This window comes from Apaloderma vittatum, unplaced genomic scaffold, assembly GCF_000703405.1.
Source record: "Apaloderma vittatum isolate BGI_N311 unplaced genomic scaffold, ASM70340v1 scaffold6067, whole genome shotgun sequence".
NCBI classification, from domain to species: Eukaryota; Metazoa; Chordata; class Aves; order Trogoniformes; family Trogonidae; genus Apaloderma; species Apaloderma vittatum.
The window spans coordinates 5,074-22,147 of NW_009724412.1; the positions used below are offsets into that span (position 1 = coordinate 5,074).

The 17,074-nt window shown below is 53.5% G+C and overlaps 1 protein-coding gene across 1 annotated transcript in view; it reads left to right on the forward strand.

The window, feature by feature from the left end:
• PLEKHN1 (pleckstrin homology domain containing, family N member 1) overlaps positions 1–13,340 on the forward strand; it is a gene marked incomplete at its 5' end in the record, with an annotated part of 17,286 nt that extends 3,946 nt beyond the window's left edge. Inside the window, 12 exons of the mRNA XM_009872474.1 lie at positions 195–275; positions 1,339–1,426; positions 4,052–4,176; positions 5,057–5,206; positions 5,603–5,683; positions 8,991–9,060; positions 9,453–9,607; positions 10,073–10,267; positions 10,637–10,876; positions 12,260–12,496; positions 12,719–12,767; positions 13,147–13,340. Coding sequence (XP_009870776.1) covers positions 195–275; positions 1,339–1,426; positions 4,052–4,176; positions 5,057–5,206; positions 5,603–5,683; positions 8,991–9,060; positions 9,453–9,607; positions 10,073–10,267; positions 10,637–10,876; positions 12,260–12,496; positions 12,719–12,767; positions 13,147–13,340 — 1,665 coding nt within the window. The remainder of the gene's footprint in view (positions 1–194; positions 276–1,338; positions 1,427–4,051; positions 4,177–5,056; positions 5,207–5,602; positions 5,684–8,990; positions 9,061–9,452; positions 9,608–10,072; positions 10,268–10,636; positions 10,877–12,259; positions 12,497–12,718; positions 12,768–13,146) is intronic.
• Between the last annotated feature and the right edge of the window lie 3,734 nt (positions 13,341–17,074).

Here is a 17,074-nt window from a genome sequence, read left to right on the forward strand (position 1 = left end):
CCCCCACCAGCTCCTGGGATGTACGTCCACACCCAGCTGCCGGGCTGGCAGCACATCCACCAGCAGATACATGGTGGTGGCCCTTGGATAGGCAACCACTGGCTTTTCTGTGCCCAGATCAGTCTGAGATGCAAAGGGGAGCTTGGAGGGAGAAAGGACCCTGAGATAACCCTCAAAACGTGTCTTTTCTGCAGGAGGTGAATGACTGCTTCTTGGAGCTCTTCCAGTCTTACCTGTACTTCCAGTCTATGGGCCCCAACGGACTCACCTACCAGGTAGGGCATCTCCCGGGCCCACCGGGGCAAATCCCTTCCCGAGGATGCCAAGCTCCTGGGGGAATAGAGTATTTCTTCCTGAGGACTGTACCCAGACAACCTCAGTTCTTCATCTGCAGGGCAGAGAAAGAAGCACGTGGGAGAGGGCAGAGAATTTAAAAAAAACCCAACCCTGAGTGATCCTTGGGGAGCTATCCTGGCAAACCATTCATCAATCTTTTACCCTGATGATGCGCACAAATTGCAGTCAGTAAGCTGTTTTGCACAAGCAGCCAAAAAAACCAGAAGCAAACAAGCAGCAGCACTAAATGTGCTCTCCCTCTGTGTGAGTGGATATCTAAAACTGAGCATGGCTGGTTCGTACATGTTCGTAAAATTTGCTCCTTTTTGAAATGATTTCTTTTCTTCCAGGTAACTTGAGGTTAATGCAATACTCCAATATGATCTTGACTAATACAACAAGCCAGCTGTATTACTGACAAGACATGTGTACAAATAATATTATAAAATTTCCAATCTACTTTATAAACAGCTCCTTAGTTTATTAATTCTAGAGGAATTAGAAAGGAATTAGTGTGCTAGTGCTCTCCACTAGACATTACAGCGATTAGCTTTTTTTACAGTCCTCATTTAGGAAGCCCAAGACAGGGAGCACAGACTTGTCCTCCTTTCCTGTCCTTCGTTATAGTGGGACTCTGAAGAACTGGGGTATAGAAAGGGGACAGCTCAATTTTGCTTTATGGTCATTTCCATCTTCTGGCTTCCTTGCATTAAACCAGCACTATTTTGCTGAGGTTTCTCCTAAAACTGAAAGGCTTGGAAGCAGAGGAAGTATTCTTGCCAGCATGGCAGAGGATAACTGCAGTACCAGCCCAGGGAGCTGCTGGACCTGCTTCTTCTGGGCAGCATGCTGGATCCAAGTCCCAAATGCAGTCTAACGCTGAGGCACAGCTACCTGCTGGTGCCCAGTCTGGACTTGCGCTCTCCTACAGCAAAAGGGCATTAATTGCAGAGCCTCCCTGTGGGTTGCCCCCCAAAATAACGATATGTTCTTCTTATGCAGGGACTGCTGCCTTTAAAAGAGCTGAACGTGTGTGAAATCGAGAAGGGGAAGAGCGCCGGGCAGGAGGATCACGCTTTCCGCATTGCAGGTCGGTGCCTCTTTGTTCTGCTTTGAAGAGAGAGCAGAGGGTGCGTGAATCACGCCTGTCCCTGCTCCTTGTCCCGGAGAGGAACCACATTGTGGAAAGAGGTTGCAGAGAGATGAAGCTTGTCTGCAGCTTGGCTGGAGGCTTCTTTGGGTACAGTCACTGCTGAGTTACAGCAGTTGCAAGCCCCCAGATGTAGTAGCTAAAGCAAGCAGTATGCAGAAGTAAATAACCCTGTAACGACAGAGTCAAGAAAGTTCATTTGTGTCCCAGGCCCACTATCTGCGTGCTCTGGTGTCCTTGATTAGAGAGAAAGTTCTACAATGGCCCCTCAAACAACAAAAAAAAATTACATAAATTATAAAAAGGAGCTAGTGCAAACAACCCACTCGTCTTGAGGACTGGCAAGTTGTGGTCTTGTTACATCATGCTAGGCAGGGATCTCTAGCCCTTTCTGTGAGTCGGTAAAATGAAGGAAAACTTCTCCCCGATGTAACCTGTCAGGAGTGTCTGCACTGGGGTGGGTGGACTTGTTCTGCTTGTATTAAAACATGCAGGAGTGTGGCTGGGTGGAAAATTGCCTCAGGCTTTGCTGGGTTTGTGTCCTGCTTAGTGAAAGAGCAAACCAAAGGCTTTCTGACAGAGAGAGCTCTATATACCAGGAGGCAGTGACACCAAGAAACCAGAGAAATAGCGAGATTTAAGATTGCTGGGAGATCAGAGGAGCAATTTTATTTTTCTGCCAGAGCGGGAGAAATCGAGGCACGGAGGGGATAAGAGCCTTGTCCATGGCCTCACACGGGGTCAGGATGGAAATCTTTTGTCTCATGACTCTGAGACAAGACGACACACATCCAATCTCTTGTGAAATCCTGTGGTGTCAGTAGTTCCCCGTGCCCTGCCGCTTCCCAGGGTGGTTCAGTCTGTTGGAAGATGCCAGCATGGTCGTAAGAAGCCTGAAGGTGCGAACGGAGCCCAGCACCATGCAGAGTGCCTTGGTGCACCTCCACTGAGAAGTGGATGGCAACTGGCAGTCACCCTGGCTTTGCGGTCCATCTGATGCTCACCAAGGTGTTCAGCACCTCGAGTTACCTCTGCCTCACCTGTTGGCAGCTTTTTCATTTCTCCAGACAGAGAGACTTGGGTGGGAATAAACTGCGGCTCCTCCGGGAAGGGGCTTTCTTGCTTCCGATGTTCCTCTGGAAGCGTTTGCGTGGAAAGAGGAAGGATGGGGCAGAAGGAAAGAGCACGAGGGCCAGCACAGGTCGCTCAGCGTGGCTGTGTCATAGCCCCACCGCAAACGTGCCCTCGGGCGGAGGGAAGTGGCAAAGACCAAATTAGCAGCAGCTTTTCAGGCTCCGCTTCGCAGCAGCCCCAGCAGCTCCTTGCACGAGCTTCAGGCATGTTTCAGGCTTCAGGCTTAGACGTGCGTTTCTTTTCTCATTTTCTCGTCCTTTGGGGCCCTGCTTAGCTCTGGCGGCGCGAGCAGCCCTTGGGATACGTCTGGAAGCCTGGCCTGAGAGGAGGAGCAAGCAGTGCCATGACAAGGGTCACGCTCTAGCAGCAAAGTTCCTGCTGTTTTTGTGAGAGTCTGGATGCCTGGAGAAGGATTCAGAGCTGCTCAAACATCCAGATAACGCCAGCACCTTTATACCCTCCTAGCAACCCTGTAAAGTAGGGAATCTCTTTATCCCCATTGCAAAGATGGGGAAACTGAGGCAGGAGAACTCCAGAGCCACGTACAGACGGAGGTGTTTCAGAGTCTTAATTAACTGTTGCTTGTAAGCAAGGTAGGGATTATGGGATGAAGGCCTCCACAGAAGGGCAAAGTATCAAGCTTATCCAGTGCACTTGCTTATCTGAATACTTCCAAGTCCCACAAAGCCAGATCTTACTGAGCATGCACCAAATATGATTTAATATGACATCACTGGTAAATTATTAACCATAACATACGTTCTGCAGCCTGTCAGAAATGATTATTAACGTCACTAGGCTGTGTCTGTACTGAGAAGCAGAGGGCGTGTGAGATTTTTTTTTTTTGCTTGTGCTGCTCAGTAAATGATAGATGGAGACACTGAAATCAACAAGATATAGGGCTCTTCTTCCCTTCGAGAGGATGTCTGAGAGCAGCTTCAGCTTGTCTGGCACAGATTATATTTGGGGAAGCAATAAATAAACAGTGTCAGAGAGCTGCTGATGTTCTACATATTGAGTGCCAAAGTGAAACTAAGGAATAGCATGAGACTTTGGTGTGGAGTTCAGCTGATCTGCAGAGATGCTTTTCACAAGCTGTTGGGGGCTCTTAAAGCTGAAATCTGCCTCTTGATTCCAAGCTTGACTTTCATACTATCTTTGACTTTTTGTTCTTAGCCTGGTTTTTGGTCTGGTTTGGTGGACAGAGGTAGGTGTGGCTGCATGAGCAGGTGGTGAGAAGGAGCTGGAGCAGCTCCTGAGGTGAGACAACGTGCTCACGGTGGTGGTAGGAAGGACCAGAGCACGATGTCAACGGAGCAATGTGCTCACAGGCAGCCCGCGATGTGCAGAACAGCTCTGGCCAGCTGATTGCTTTTTGATGCTGCAGTCGGTGCCTTTATCTGCTCAGCTCATCTCATCTCACATACCTAGGTCCTCTGCTGAATCCCCTTATCGTGTTCTGCCCGACTGAGTCAGAGCTGAAGCAGTGGCTCTATCACCTGGAGAAACAGATCCAGCTGAACGGAGGAAGCCTTGCCTTGCCCTTTCTCTCTCAGGTCAGTGTCTCGGGATGGTGAGGTGCAGGGGAGCCAAGGGCTGAACAACCGGGGAAGCTGCAGCCGTTCTCCGAGTGCCCTGTGGGGCTCTGGGTGCCTCCTCTGGGCTCCAGAGCGCTGGGCATGGCTCTGGGTTCACTTCCAAATGTCTCACTCCATGTAGACGTACTAATTAGCCACTCCTGACAGACACATTCTTGCTCGGGAGCTCCTTTGCTTTTGGGGGAACCATGTGTTTGTGTTCACATGGTCTGTGCAACCAGCACCGGAGTGACTGTGGGATTTCAGCCTGAAAGGCAACCCCTCAGGTGTGCTGCACCGCTGAGACCTGGCAGCCGCTCGCTGCAGTTCTGCTGCGCGTGTCTGAGCACACGGCTTCTAATTTTGGAGCTTGTGTCCTGCGAGGGAAGGGTGCACAAAGAGAGCCTGGCAGGGCGTGTGCGCTGAAAGGGAGACCTGCGACCCAGAGGTGCCACCAAGCACAGCCCCTGGAGGGTCAGAGGTTTGGGTCTGGTTCAGAGAAGTTCTCACACAGTTGGCTGCTTGTGCAATTATCCAGAGTTTACAAAACACGTGGAGGAGGAGACTGGGGCCAGGGCCTAGAAAACAGGACCAGATTAAAGAGACCTGTCTTCTCTTGCAGTCTCTGCAGGGTGATTTATTTCCCTCCCTGTCTCCACCTCCCCCCTTGTAAAACAGATGATGCTAGGTACCAAGTATGATTATTCAGTCCCAGCTGAAAAACTGGCTCCTGCACAGATTTATTTATCCTTTTCTGCTTCTGCCACACTTGAAAAGTGTCCTGAGGTGGGAATGTGCTAGCTGAATTCTTGGGGGAGGACACGTCTACCCTGCTTCTCAATTCTCCTCCTGTCCCTAGGACGACTGGAAGCAGAGCTCCGTGGGGAAGGAGGAGCTGCGGTGGTCCGTGCAGAACATGCCTGTCCAGGACTGGAGAGGGACCCATCGGGAATCCCTAGGAGATGTCCTCTGTGTTTCCAAAGTGAAGCTTCAGCATCTGCCTTTCCAGGTAGGACATTTCTCTGGGGAGCAACCTCCTGCCTGCAGGGCTCAGGAAAGGCAATGGATGGAGTGACTAGTGCAGGTCCTGCCTACCTCCTGCCACTAATCCAGTGCTCTGATACGGGTCATTTAACTCACATCCTGGTAAATGGAAGGAGGTTTGTTACTGCTCCTGTGGCCCAGCAGCAGTGCTTGGGGACAGCACATCCCTAAGCACTTGCAGGGCAAGGCTGGCAGGTGGAGCGGGCAGGAATCTTCTGTGGAGCCCGTTGCAGGGAAGCAGCCTGGCTGTTTCCAGAGCCCTTGCCTCAGGCTGCTGTCCGAGAGATGAAGTGAAGGGCTCTGGGGATGTGAGCCCTGCCTGCCTGGTCACAGGGAACCCTCTTCCTCTTTACCTCCCCAGGAGCAGCACGACCGGCTGTTGGTGCTTTACCCGTCCACGCTGGTGATAGTATCTGAAGAGCGCAATGGCCTCTATTTTAAGGTAAGTTCATTTTGGAGCACCTTCCTGCCTTCTCTCACCCATCCGCAGCGGCTGTTTCAGCACTTCTTTGGCTTGTTGCTCCCTCCACCTGGGTTCCCTTGTGCTCCTCATGTTGGCAAGGGCTTCCCCTCCACGCTGTCCCCTTGCCAGCTGGCAGGTGAGCAGGCAGAGGGGTGTTGCGAGCTATCTTCCCATGAGAAACACCTTGCCCTCCTACAAAAGCCCCGGGGGGAAAGGAGCTGGCTGCCAAGGAATCCGAGTCTCTGGGAGGAGGGAGGCTGGCGTGTTTCTGTGTGGTTGTGCTGGCAGAGAGCCCGGCTCGCTTGCTTGAGACAGGAGCTGGAACAGCCCCAGAGAGTGCCCCTGCAGAGGCTTTGCTTCCCAGACCTTGTTTTGTGGGACACTTGGGAGCATCTGGGTGCTTGTGGGGAAGGGCAAAGGCAGGTAGTTGGCTGGAGGGCAGAGAGGAGAGGCTGCTGCTGGAGCCCTGAGCTTTCTGCTCTTTCCCCATGCGGGACAAAAGAGATGTTCCACAATGTCCCCTGAGCAAAGTCTGTTCATGCCAGCGGAAGGGATAACAAAGACATGGAAACCTGAGTGCCCCAGGGGATGCAGGATGAGCTTCTCTAGTCCACTGGTGTGTCTTTGCATGTAGGAACAATGCTGGGAGCCTCAGAAGTCTGCACGGCCCTGATTGCCAACCTTCATCTTAGGCATCATTGCAATGGCTGTTAAACAGTCCTCTGCTTTCTGGCCTTGGTTTTCCCAAGCTGGAACAAACGTGCCAAAAAAAAGAGGGCTGACCTGGCTGTGAACCTGCACGTGCGGCACCACTGGCACATGGTGGAGCGGAACAGAGCTGAGCAGCATCGCTCCTAGTCACTGAGAGAGGAGCCAGGTGCAAGGAAATCCTGGAGAAATGACAGTCTTGTGGGATTCACTGTGAACTCACTGGGGTCCTTCTCCATATGATTTCACCGTGTCCATGTCTGGATGCTTTTAATTCAAGTGCTACGCCTGGAAAGACATGCATAGAGCATCTCCGTGGCCAGAGGAGATGGGTCTGCCTGCCACGGGAAGGGGTATGAGGAGGGGCATGTGCCAGTCAGAGCTCACCTCCATCCCCACTGCAACAGGAGAGGGTGTTTTCCAGCAGCTGGTGGCTCGTGTGACACACCTCAGCCTGAGCTTGTTTTCGGGAACATGTTGTTTGCAGCTCCTGGGAATGGGGCACCATGTAAGGGGGCCTTGGGCTGGGCTCTCAGGATTAGCTCATCTCTTTTGAAACCTTAAACCAGATTTGTCCGCCCCGTCCATGCAGTGTTTCCTTCCCACGGTGCATGAGCGTCGGTCGCTGGGCGTCTCGCTCGGCGGGGGAATGGCAGGGCTCTGCGTGGCCGGGAGGTGATTCACCAGCCTGTGACACTGCAGTGGGAACCTGATTTTCCACAGGCATGTCCGGGCACAGGAGCCTTCTCCCAGGGCTTCTGCAAATGAACTTCCCTTCCCTGCGAGCAGATGCTGAGCCCTACAATTTGTGTGCTAAGGAATAGCCCGGCCCTTTTTGTTCTTCAGTTTCATACAAACCACAGGAGCTGCTGCTGCCAAGTTTGCGTGTGGGACAGGGAAGGGGAAGGCAGGGGCTGAGCCTGCCGGGATGGAGATCACCCGCAGCAGCAGGCTCTGGCTCACCGCTGGTGGGAAAAGGCTCTGGGCGAGGTGTCAGTCAGCAAGGGGGGAGCTGCTGGGGGGACAAGGTTCGTGCCGTGCCCGAGGAAGGCTGGAGGGGCTCTCTACAGCCACCGTGCGTGTTCTCTGCAGGGTGCTGCTGCGCTTCCCTAGGTAGGATTCAACCCCACAGGTGTTTCAGCCTCTTCCCATGGACACGGGGCTGTTCCCTTAGGGAGGACAAAGCACAGGGCACCTTTGGGAAGTCATCCCAGCTCTCTCCTGCAGCCCCTGTTCCAGCCAGAGCATCAAAGTCCATTTCTTACAGCAACGGGGGGAAAATGAGCGACAGAACTTCGCGTGAGCTTTCCCTCCCAAAGCCAGCCTCCCTGTACTGCTCAGCCCATAAATCACTTTTGGTGCAGGAGAAATACCACAGAAGCCTGCGTGTGCCCGCAGGCTGTTGCAGAGAGGCAGGTGGCCAGCACAAACCACCGACGCTCCACGCTTCCCTTATGGCAATTACAGCAACGGGGGGAAAATGAGCGACAGAACTTCGCGTGAGCTTTCCCTCCCAAAGCCAGCCTCCCTGTACTGCTCAGCCCATAAATCACTTTTGGTGCAGGAGAAATACCACAGAAGCCTGCGTGTGCCCGCAGGCTGTTGCAGAGAGGCAGGTGGCCAGCACAAACCACCGACGCTCCACGCTTCCCTTATGGCAAAGCCGTCACGTCGGCCGCGTTCCTCAGAGCCTGTGCAGTTGGGATAGCTTTGCAGTGAGGGCATGATGAGGAGTTTCTCCTACACACCTTGTTTTGCAGCCAGCAAACTTAGGCAGATGAATCCTGACTGATTGCACCTTTTGAGAGGACCTTTGGCTAAGTGACAAGGTTTCACTCCTGCTTTCTGAGCTTCCTCCATCGCTGGGGATGGGGGAGAGCAGTGTGAGGTGGGAACTTGGTTTCCTGAGTGCTCCTCAGATGCTGTGTTTGTCATCCCAGCCAGGAGCTGCTCCCAGGTACAGCCCTGTCTTTGTATGCTATTGCAGGGCATGGATTCCTCCTTGCAAGGCTGGAAGTCCCGATCCAGCAACTAAAACCTCGTTCAGGAATGTGTTTGCAAAAATTTCCCGGAGAGATTGGTCATGAAACTATGAGAAACTGTCAAAAACAGAACTAGAAGTGAAGGAGTGTTTTTCTGAGCTCAGGAGGGCACTTGTAAAGGACAAAGCTCATAGAAATGGCTCACACAGTCACGCTGGCTTCAGAGGCTTCTTTCCGGCAATAAAGCTGGTGGTAGGAGAGATCTGTGAGTGGGGAGGGATGAGGCTGAGTCAGCCTGCTGGAGACAAAGTTCTCCAACCCCTCTGGGAGTGGGGAGGTACCCAAGCCCTCACCCAGATGAGCAGCAGCTTGGGTGCCTCTCATCTGCTGCCAACCTGTCCTAGGCGATTCAGGCTCTGAGCTTTCCCCTTCCTCCTCCCCTCCTAAAGCCTCTTGGCTTCCCTGATGGGGAAGTCCCTGCGGAAGCGGAGTTTGACCGTCCGGGTGCCTGCAGAGGCTCCAGCCCTCGAGCAGGAGGGGGAGGCCCTGTTGTCCTCCCCTCTCTGTGCTCCTCAGCCTGCTTCTCTCTTTGACAGGGCGAGCTGCCACTCAACGCCATCCAAGTGCTTTTTGAAGAGAACGAGAAAACCTCCTTTTTAATAGAAGGTGCGTGTCCAGCATGCCAAGGGGTGTGCTGGCAGCAGCCACGGGGGTCTCGGGGGTCGGACTGGTTGTGCTAAGGTGCCGTGGCTGTCTTCCTGGCTGTGCTCGCCCATGTTGGCACCCAAGCTCTGTGAACTGAACTGCTTGGAAGTCTCAAACAGTTTGGCACAGGTCCCCCCTCGTTTAGATCTGGGCTGTGATTGCCCCTGTCCCGCGTTCAGCCCGGTGCAAATGGTGAGCGCCGAAGGCACAGCGTTCCCCTGTCCCTGCACTGGTGTCCTGGTCTCCAGGTCCCCGTGGGAGGGAAGGAGAGAGGGGACTCCCGTGGGTTTCTGAAGGCAGTGGCATGAACTGTCAATCAAAGCCCCTAAGAGCAGTGAGGGGTGTTTTTACAGGCCGGCTGATCAATTCAATCCGAGTGATCTGCCGCAGCTATGAGGATTACCAGGAGTGGCTCTACTGTCTCAAAACAGCCCAGTTTCGAAATGCCGACTCCTCCCTCTCCGGATCAGAGAGTTTCTCAGGATCAAAGCCGCCACACCTTGGCCAAGTAAGAGACATTGTGGGTTTGCGTGTAATCAATAAATGCCTCCCAGGACTCTCACCTGTCCTATCTCGGGCCACGTGTGAGTGCTCTTGTGACACAGCAGACTTTGCCTCAAGTCCCCTGCTTGAAGACTGTCGTGGAAGTGCTGATGCCTACACATTATTTCGAAGCCCTATTTTATGTTATGTAGGCACAAATTATACTGAATTCCTTCAAAAGCAGCCCCCTGCCTGTAGACTGTCACAGTGCTGTGCAGTGAGATGTTGCCACAAGGACATTAATGGGGAGGGGAGACCCGTCCTGCCAGCGCTGCAGCCGGGGTGGGCTCAGGGTGCCCGAGCATCCTTCTCCCTGCTGCAAGCTGGGTCTGGCTTCAGTGATGCTCAGGCAGGAGATGGGGCTGGGCAGGGATGTGCCTGTGGACGCAGTGAGAGCTGTTTCTCTGCACTGTTCTTCTTCCCCATCTAGTTTGGCGGCAGCGGGAGAGGGTCGCTCAGGTCTGACGGCCGCACAAACTCCTGGGCGTCGGGAGGCCGAGTGGCCACCTTGACCCACCTCTCCCAGCACAGCGGCTCTCTGCCCGACGGACAGTCCTTCGTGCTGATGCCTGAGAGCAGGGTGCTTGAAGACCCCCTCTCTCCTGGCTATTCCCAGCCTTTCCATGTAAGTGAACCCCTAAAAAGCCTGGGATGTGTGTGGGGACAGAGCGGGGCGGTCTCTCCAGGTGTCCAGACAGGCTGAGCTGGGGCGGACAGTGTTTGCTACACGGCACAGCAAATCCATGCTTGGAGCCTGTTTGTCCTGGCTCAAGCTTTGTCATTGATGATAAGAGGGAAAAAATGTCCAAAGAACCTCGTCTCAGCGCTCTGCTCTGTGTAGGGGTTGTGGGCACAGATTGCAGAAGGGCAAACGGGACGGTTCGAAGGTCATGAAACCCCAAAGCCAGCAGCCTGTAGGTGGGTGGAGGTGATGGGTTAAGCAGGCTTTTTGCTCTGTGCAGCGTTTGTGCATCCATCTGCCTTCTCGTTCCAGTGCCTGGCTCAGGCCAACTGGCCGAGTGCGGGGCTGCCAGCCCAGGACCTGCGGAGGGGAAGCAGTGCCAGGAAGCCCAAGGGCAAATGTGGACCCTGCAGCCAGCAGCTGCCCAGCCAAGACATGGAGAGAACCCTCTGCAGCCTCATTCCCGAAAACCCCAACGGCGAGCTCCTGTCCTCGGTGTACAACGAGCCGTACTCCGCGCGTGGCTGGCAGCATCACCCGGAGCTGAGCAGTGTAAGGGGGGCTGCGACGCCGTGGGGCTGTCCTCCTGCCTGGGGAAGGGTCGAGCAGCAGAGAACAGTTCATATTTTCCTTATGGTGTAGGGATATCTGTCCTGGCAGATGCTCTAGGGCAGGCGTGAAACCCGTTTCCACTTGAAAATGGCCTCTGGGAGGTGAGGTTAAACAGGGCAAGTGCAGCAACGTCTCTTGGAGCCCTGAGATGCTGGGCACGGATTCCTGAGGCCAGCACTTTGCAAGTAGGAGTGTTATTACAGGGCACAACCCCTTCTTCTGAGGGCTTTCCAGCATGTGCCCATCAAAGGTTTAGCGTGTGATGCCACGATTCCCTCCCTGCAATGAGCGTGTGTCTGCCTTATGCCCAGGGAAGTCCCCTTGTTAGCACAGACAGCTACAGCAGCACTTGGGATTTCTAATTACAGGGAGATTCCCAGCTCCCATCCCTCCTGGGGGTGAAATGCAAGTAGGGAACAGCGTGTGCTGTTCCTGTTTCAATTTCTGCCTTTCAGCTGAACAGATGGAGCTTGGTGGGAAGTCAGCCTTTGACAGCTCCCAGCTCCCTGGAGAAGCTGGCCGTGCCCTGCTCTCCTTCGTACACTTGACCACTCTACAGCCAGCTCCCCCAGCCCCCCCAGTTCTCCCCGCATGGGAGGCACCGGCTTCCTGGGAGAGGTACCTTGCGCCTTCTACAGCCCTGACTCAGCACACAGGCTTTTGGCTCCAGAAATCGCGCCTCGGGCCATTTCTTTTCCTGCTGTCTGCCTGAGCGGGCTGGGGAAGGTCTGCATTTCGGGGTGGGGCAGGGCACAGCATAGTTCTATTTTTTCAAGCCGGGACAGAGTCAGAGGGGAACAGGTTTCCCCTGTCTTATCAGTGGATGCCAGCATCGCAGCAGTCCCAGGAAGAGCCAGAAACCACAAAAAAAGGCAGAGACTGAGGTGTGATCAGAAACTGGCCATGAGTCAGGCACAGAGACCGCTTTATCCACCCCCTAAAATTCCCACTGTGATACCTGTGTGCCTGTTAAAAGCTACATTTCTGGTGTTGCACATCTCTTCAGAAAAGAATATTTTTGCGTCTGTCCCTTATGTTGCTGAAGCTCTCCCTCCACTTGGAGGGTTTGTCCTGATTTCTCTCTGTCCTTCCTCATCCCCTGAGCTGCCAGTGGGCTTCATCCCACTGCCTTTACCTCTGGCCAACTTCCACTACCTCTGTGGGTCGTTGCGAGGGACCCGCAGCCATTCTTCCTTTCCCATCTAAGGCCTTCAGGCTTGGAAGGTAATGGAATTTGCAAGGCAGGCAGAAAACCTTGTTTTGCCAAAGCCTGTTCATAGCAAGGCTGGCTTACAGGTGGGGAACCCCAGCTTTCCATGGCAGGTATCAAATCTAGAGTTTGTTTCGGTTAAGTTCCTGCAGTGTCACGGACAGACGGACTCAGCGCAGGCCAACGGGCACCCAACCATCCCGGTACCCCAGCACCTCTCTCTGCAGAAGAGGAGCTGCCAGCCCCTGCCCAGCAGTCACTACAGAGAGGTGCCCGCGGGTTACAGCGCGCCCGGCACCTCGTGCTGTCCCCAGCTGCGACCTCCTCCCGACGCTTCTTATCTTGAAGAGGTGAGTTTGGAAATGCAGTCCTTGCACCCCAAACTGTGCAGGCTCCACCCCAGGGTGCAGGAGTCCCAGCCTTGCCTTTCTCCAGGCGGGAAGAGTGGTGAGTCACTGCAGGGCTCTCTGGTGGGTGCATCTTGGGGAGCAGGGACGGCGGGACCAACAGAGGTGTGCAGTGTCCCAGGACTGCCGTGCTACATCCTCATCAGTGCATCTCTTTCTTTTCAGGTCTGTTCTCTGCGAGAGGAACATCTGGGCCCTTCCTTGCAGCCGTCAGGTGGGACTCTTGGGAGGCTGCTTGGGTGCTGCCGCCCACCCCTCCCCGCCTTGCCGGTGTCTGTCTCCATCATCGTTCAAAGCAGGGCTGGAGGGACCACAGGGACTTGTGCCTGCCCTTCCTTCCTCCTGCTTCCCTGCGGTGGGACCGAGCCTGTCACCCTGCCCCTTGGTTCCACTCCCTGCCCACTGGCTCGGGCCACCCGTCACCCTTCAGGGCTTGTGGTTTGTTTTGACGCTTACACCGCTTTGCCCCAATCTAGCTGCACGTGGGCCGCGATTTTGTGGGTCACCTCGTGCATACTCTCTGCTGGGCAAGGGGAAGGCAGCTGCTGGGCTGCTCCCGAGCTCTCTGAACGCTTTGGTCTGGTTTTCTGCAGATGGGGATGTGGACGCCTACGACCTGCCAGAGGCCGGCTGCCTGCACCTCGACTCGGCAGCCTACCACGACTACGCCGAGCTCCAGAGCTTCCAGAGCGACTTCAGCTATGACAACCTGTGGGAGGCTGAGGTGAAGGACCCAGGCACCCCACACACCTCCCCAGCACCCAGCCAGCAGTTTTACCAGGGCTGATGGAAAACCTCCACAGCCAGGCACAGAAAACCCCCCAGGCTCCTTTCTCACTGGTTTTCCCTCCAGGGTGAGCAGCCTGGGGTGTACAAAGCAAAGGGAAGGGCCTTGCTCTGGGAAAGGTTCCCATGTGCTGGCATGACCTGAGCTCAGACTTCTCCCCTAAATCTGAGGATGGAGGCAAAGCACAAAATCGACAGCCTCTGCAGACCCGGAGGGGCAGTGTGGGTTCTGTGCTCCGTGGCTGCTCTGGCTCGGGGAGCTCAGGCTGGGGAACAGCATTGCCCCCCTGAAAATAAAAAGAACAAAAGGCTGGTCAGGTTCCCTCAGATAAAAGGGACTGGGTGTTCAGATGGAGCAGTCACTCAAAAGCTAAAGAAAAAGGCCTGGTTGGTGGCAGGGTTAGTTTCATAATTTTCCATTTTACCAGAGCCCTCAGGCTGGTCACTTTGAGGATCCAGTGATCCCCCATAAGCCAAACCTTCCTCCATTGAGCTCTGAAGCCTGCAAAGATGCATGAGACATGCCCCATCATGGTATATGAGGTTGGTAGCAATACCTGTGCTCATACGATTGTCTTCCTGCAAGATCAGAGTTATCTGACAAGAGATGGAGAAAAAAATCCAAATCTGGGCGGAACGGGATGTTCTTCCCACCACATGTAAAAAATTCTTCCCTGCCACTGGTGGCTCCAGACCGTGGTGGTGACCTGCAATATTATGTGCCTGACACCATGGGAGCTGGAATCAAGAAATGTGCAGCCAGCAAATATGCCAAGTGGCTTGTGTTTACCAAGATCTTCCCTGGAAAGGATGCCCAAAAATTCCTCTTATGGGGCTGCATCCTTTCCTCCCACCCCTGTGCACATTCCTGGGCTCGCACTCAGTGCTGCCTGTGCCTATCTAGGCAGGGAGAGAAGGAAGAAAATTCACTCCAGTACGGCCACAGCACTCGAGTGAGCAGTGCAGGCTGCAGCCTCTCTCTTCCCCGAGTCCAGAGCAGCAGCAAGACCAGGACACAAACAAGAGGGGACAGAGTCTCGGCGCTATCGTTTTCCAGCCTCTTAGGCTAGATCCTTTAGCACATATGAGGTTAGCGGCAAATCCAAATATTTTTACCCGAGGCTCCAAATTCTTAACCTTTGTTCCCTAAAGAGGCTGCAAACCAAACATATTAACAAAATCTCTTGGTTTTCTTCTTTCACTGAGGCAAACAAGAGTCCGGGAGCTCTTTGTACTTGAATATCTATGTATTACATTGTTTGTGGGTTTTTTTCCAGAAAGTATCTGACAAAGTTTACATGTGAGGTTTGAGTGGGTTACATATATTTAACGTGTAAATGTGGCTGAGTTGAAGATTATTTAATTTTCTAGCTGCGGATGATGTTCAGTACTGTAGAATGGGCAGCTCTCTGCGCATTCGCGTGCGTGTGTTGGTTTGGGTCTTCTAGCTTTTATTGTTTTGTTTCAGGTTTACTTTCATTTTGGGAAGATTTGTATCTAATAACTCCAAAAGGTTCTATTTATTCAGAGCAGAATTGCACTAGGGAACACCAGAAACACATCGTACGTGGGGAGGTGGCCGTGCTCATGAGCTCCTGTGAACACGCTGACTTTGAAGATGGTCCCCGTGACCTTTTGAATTGGGTTTCCACAGTGGTATCTGCGACGTATCAAAAGGGAAAAGCCTCTCCCTATTGCTGTAAAAGTTCCCTGGTGGATTTTTGTGAGAGTGGACGACTGCAATACACGTTCTTCTGGAATACTGCTCTTCTCTCTTTCTTTGCCATCAGCTGGTTTAATGGAGATGAATTTTTGCTGCTGTCCTTTCCAAAGCCCTTCCTCCCTTGAGGACTTTGGGTCCAGGAGGATTTCCAGCATGCTGGCCGTCTCTGGTTCAGGTCAGGCACTTGCAAACACCTAATCCTAGAGCAAAGTCGCCCCTGCGTTTGTCAGGCAGTGAGACCGGGCTGGAGATTTAATGCCGAAGCTATTCAGACTTTGCTTCAGCCCCGTGTTCTGGGGGTCTCTGCAAAAATCAGTTGGTGATTCCAAATATCTCCGTGCACTTGTGCAGCTGGGAATGCCCATCCCGTGCCCAGACTGGGGATAGTCTGTGCTACTGCTCTCCAGCCTGGGGAAACCTGGCGGGACCGAGTGGGACACACTGGCCAGCCCTAGCTCCAGGGTCAGACAGGGAGCTCTCCCGAGCTGTGCTGTGTGATGGGTGACAGCTACACCTGCCGGTGCTGGGCCACCAGCAGCAAGGTGAGAGACCCTTGTTTCAAAACGCTGCAGAGACGTGAGGGTTTCTAAAGGAATTTCAGTCCCACTCCCAGAGTGGCAGCTTTCCTCCCTGGCTACATCTGGGCTAAATTTGTCACACTTTCAAAGGCTGCCCTTTCAACACGCAGGCTGCTCATTTCTCACGCTTCCAGCACGCCTTTGTGCGCAGCTGCCGCGGTCTGTTTGGCTCTTATTTCGGGTCCTGAACTCCATCCGTGCGTCTGTGCCTGAGTTACTCCCTCGTTCCTGGGGCAGAGCGTAGCTGCTTCCAGCTGCTGCCCGGCGCGGGACGTAGCGTTTTGGGACGAAATGTGAGCCTGCCTTTAGCAAGTGGGCACTGTCAGGGGCTTACACCCACAGAGAGTGGGCTTGTGGGTGTAAACGGGACCCAGGTGTCCCCTCCCTGAATGCTGCTGGGTTTAGCTCCCCTAGAAGAAGCACTTCTTCCTGCTCTCCCTCTACCCATCCCTACTTTAGAAGGTTGTACAGCTTTGCTAGGCTGGTGTAATTAATGCAGAGCGATTCACGTGTGTGTACAAGCCCTGCGATGTTTCCAAACCAGCCCCCATCAGCATCAGATTGGTCAAGACCCACACCCAAGCTCCTCAGCACAGCCTGGTTTCCCAGGTTTACTGGCCATTGGTTTTGTTACCCAGATGCCGACCTGGGTGGCTCTGTTGCAGGTGGTAACAGGGCTGTGTTTGTGAGATATATCCATGGACACCTGCCTTGCGACCATGAAAACCCCCACTGTCTTGCTTTTCCTCCACCACGTTTCTCAGCAGAGTCAGGGTTTAAAAATAGAGGGTTTACTTAAAGTGGCATTGAACATCTCAGGGCAGGTTGCATTAAAATGGAAGTTGTAGTACCTGTAAACACACAAAATACCTCTCATCTCCTAAAAAAAAAGAAAAGATATTCATCCTTCACAGCCTGGCTGCCCCAGAAATAGGGTCTGAACCAGGGCACCCACAAAGTGCAGCCCCAGCGCTCTGCCAGCAAGCCCATGCACATCCCGCCGCCCGGCTGGGTCACAGGATAGCTACGTCTTTATTCCCAGAGGCAGATGAAAGGCATGAGATGACACTAGCTGCCAACAATTCACTCTCTGACAAATGATCTCTCCACCCCCCCCAACTCCCTCCAAGTGCTGAAAGTCCTAAATCAGGTGCCCCCGCTTCTGAAACCGTAGCTGGAATACCTGAGCAGTGATTGAAGCCCTGCGGGCTGCTGGATTTCTCTCTGCTTTCTGATTTTTCTGAGCCACGTTTTCAAACTTCTTTTGCTCACAGAATAAACAGCAGAAAGTCGTGATTATTTTTTTTTAAAAAAAAAAAAAGAAAAAAAGAGGAAGAAAGTGAAGCTCCTTTGGCTTAGGGAATTTGGAGGAAAAGCCCCTATAGCCACAGCAGAGCAGCCCACCCGCCTGGCTCCCACTCCTTCGCCGTGCAA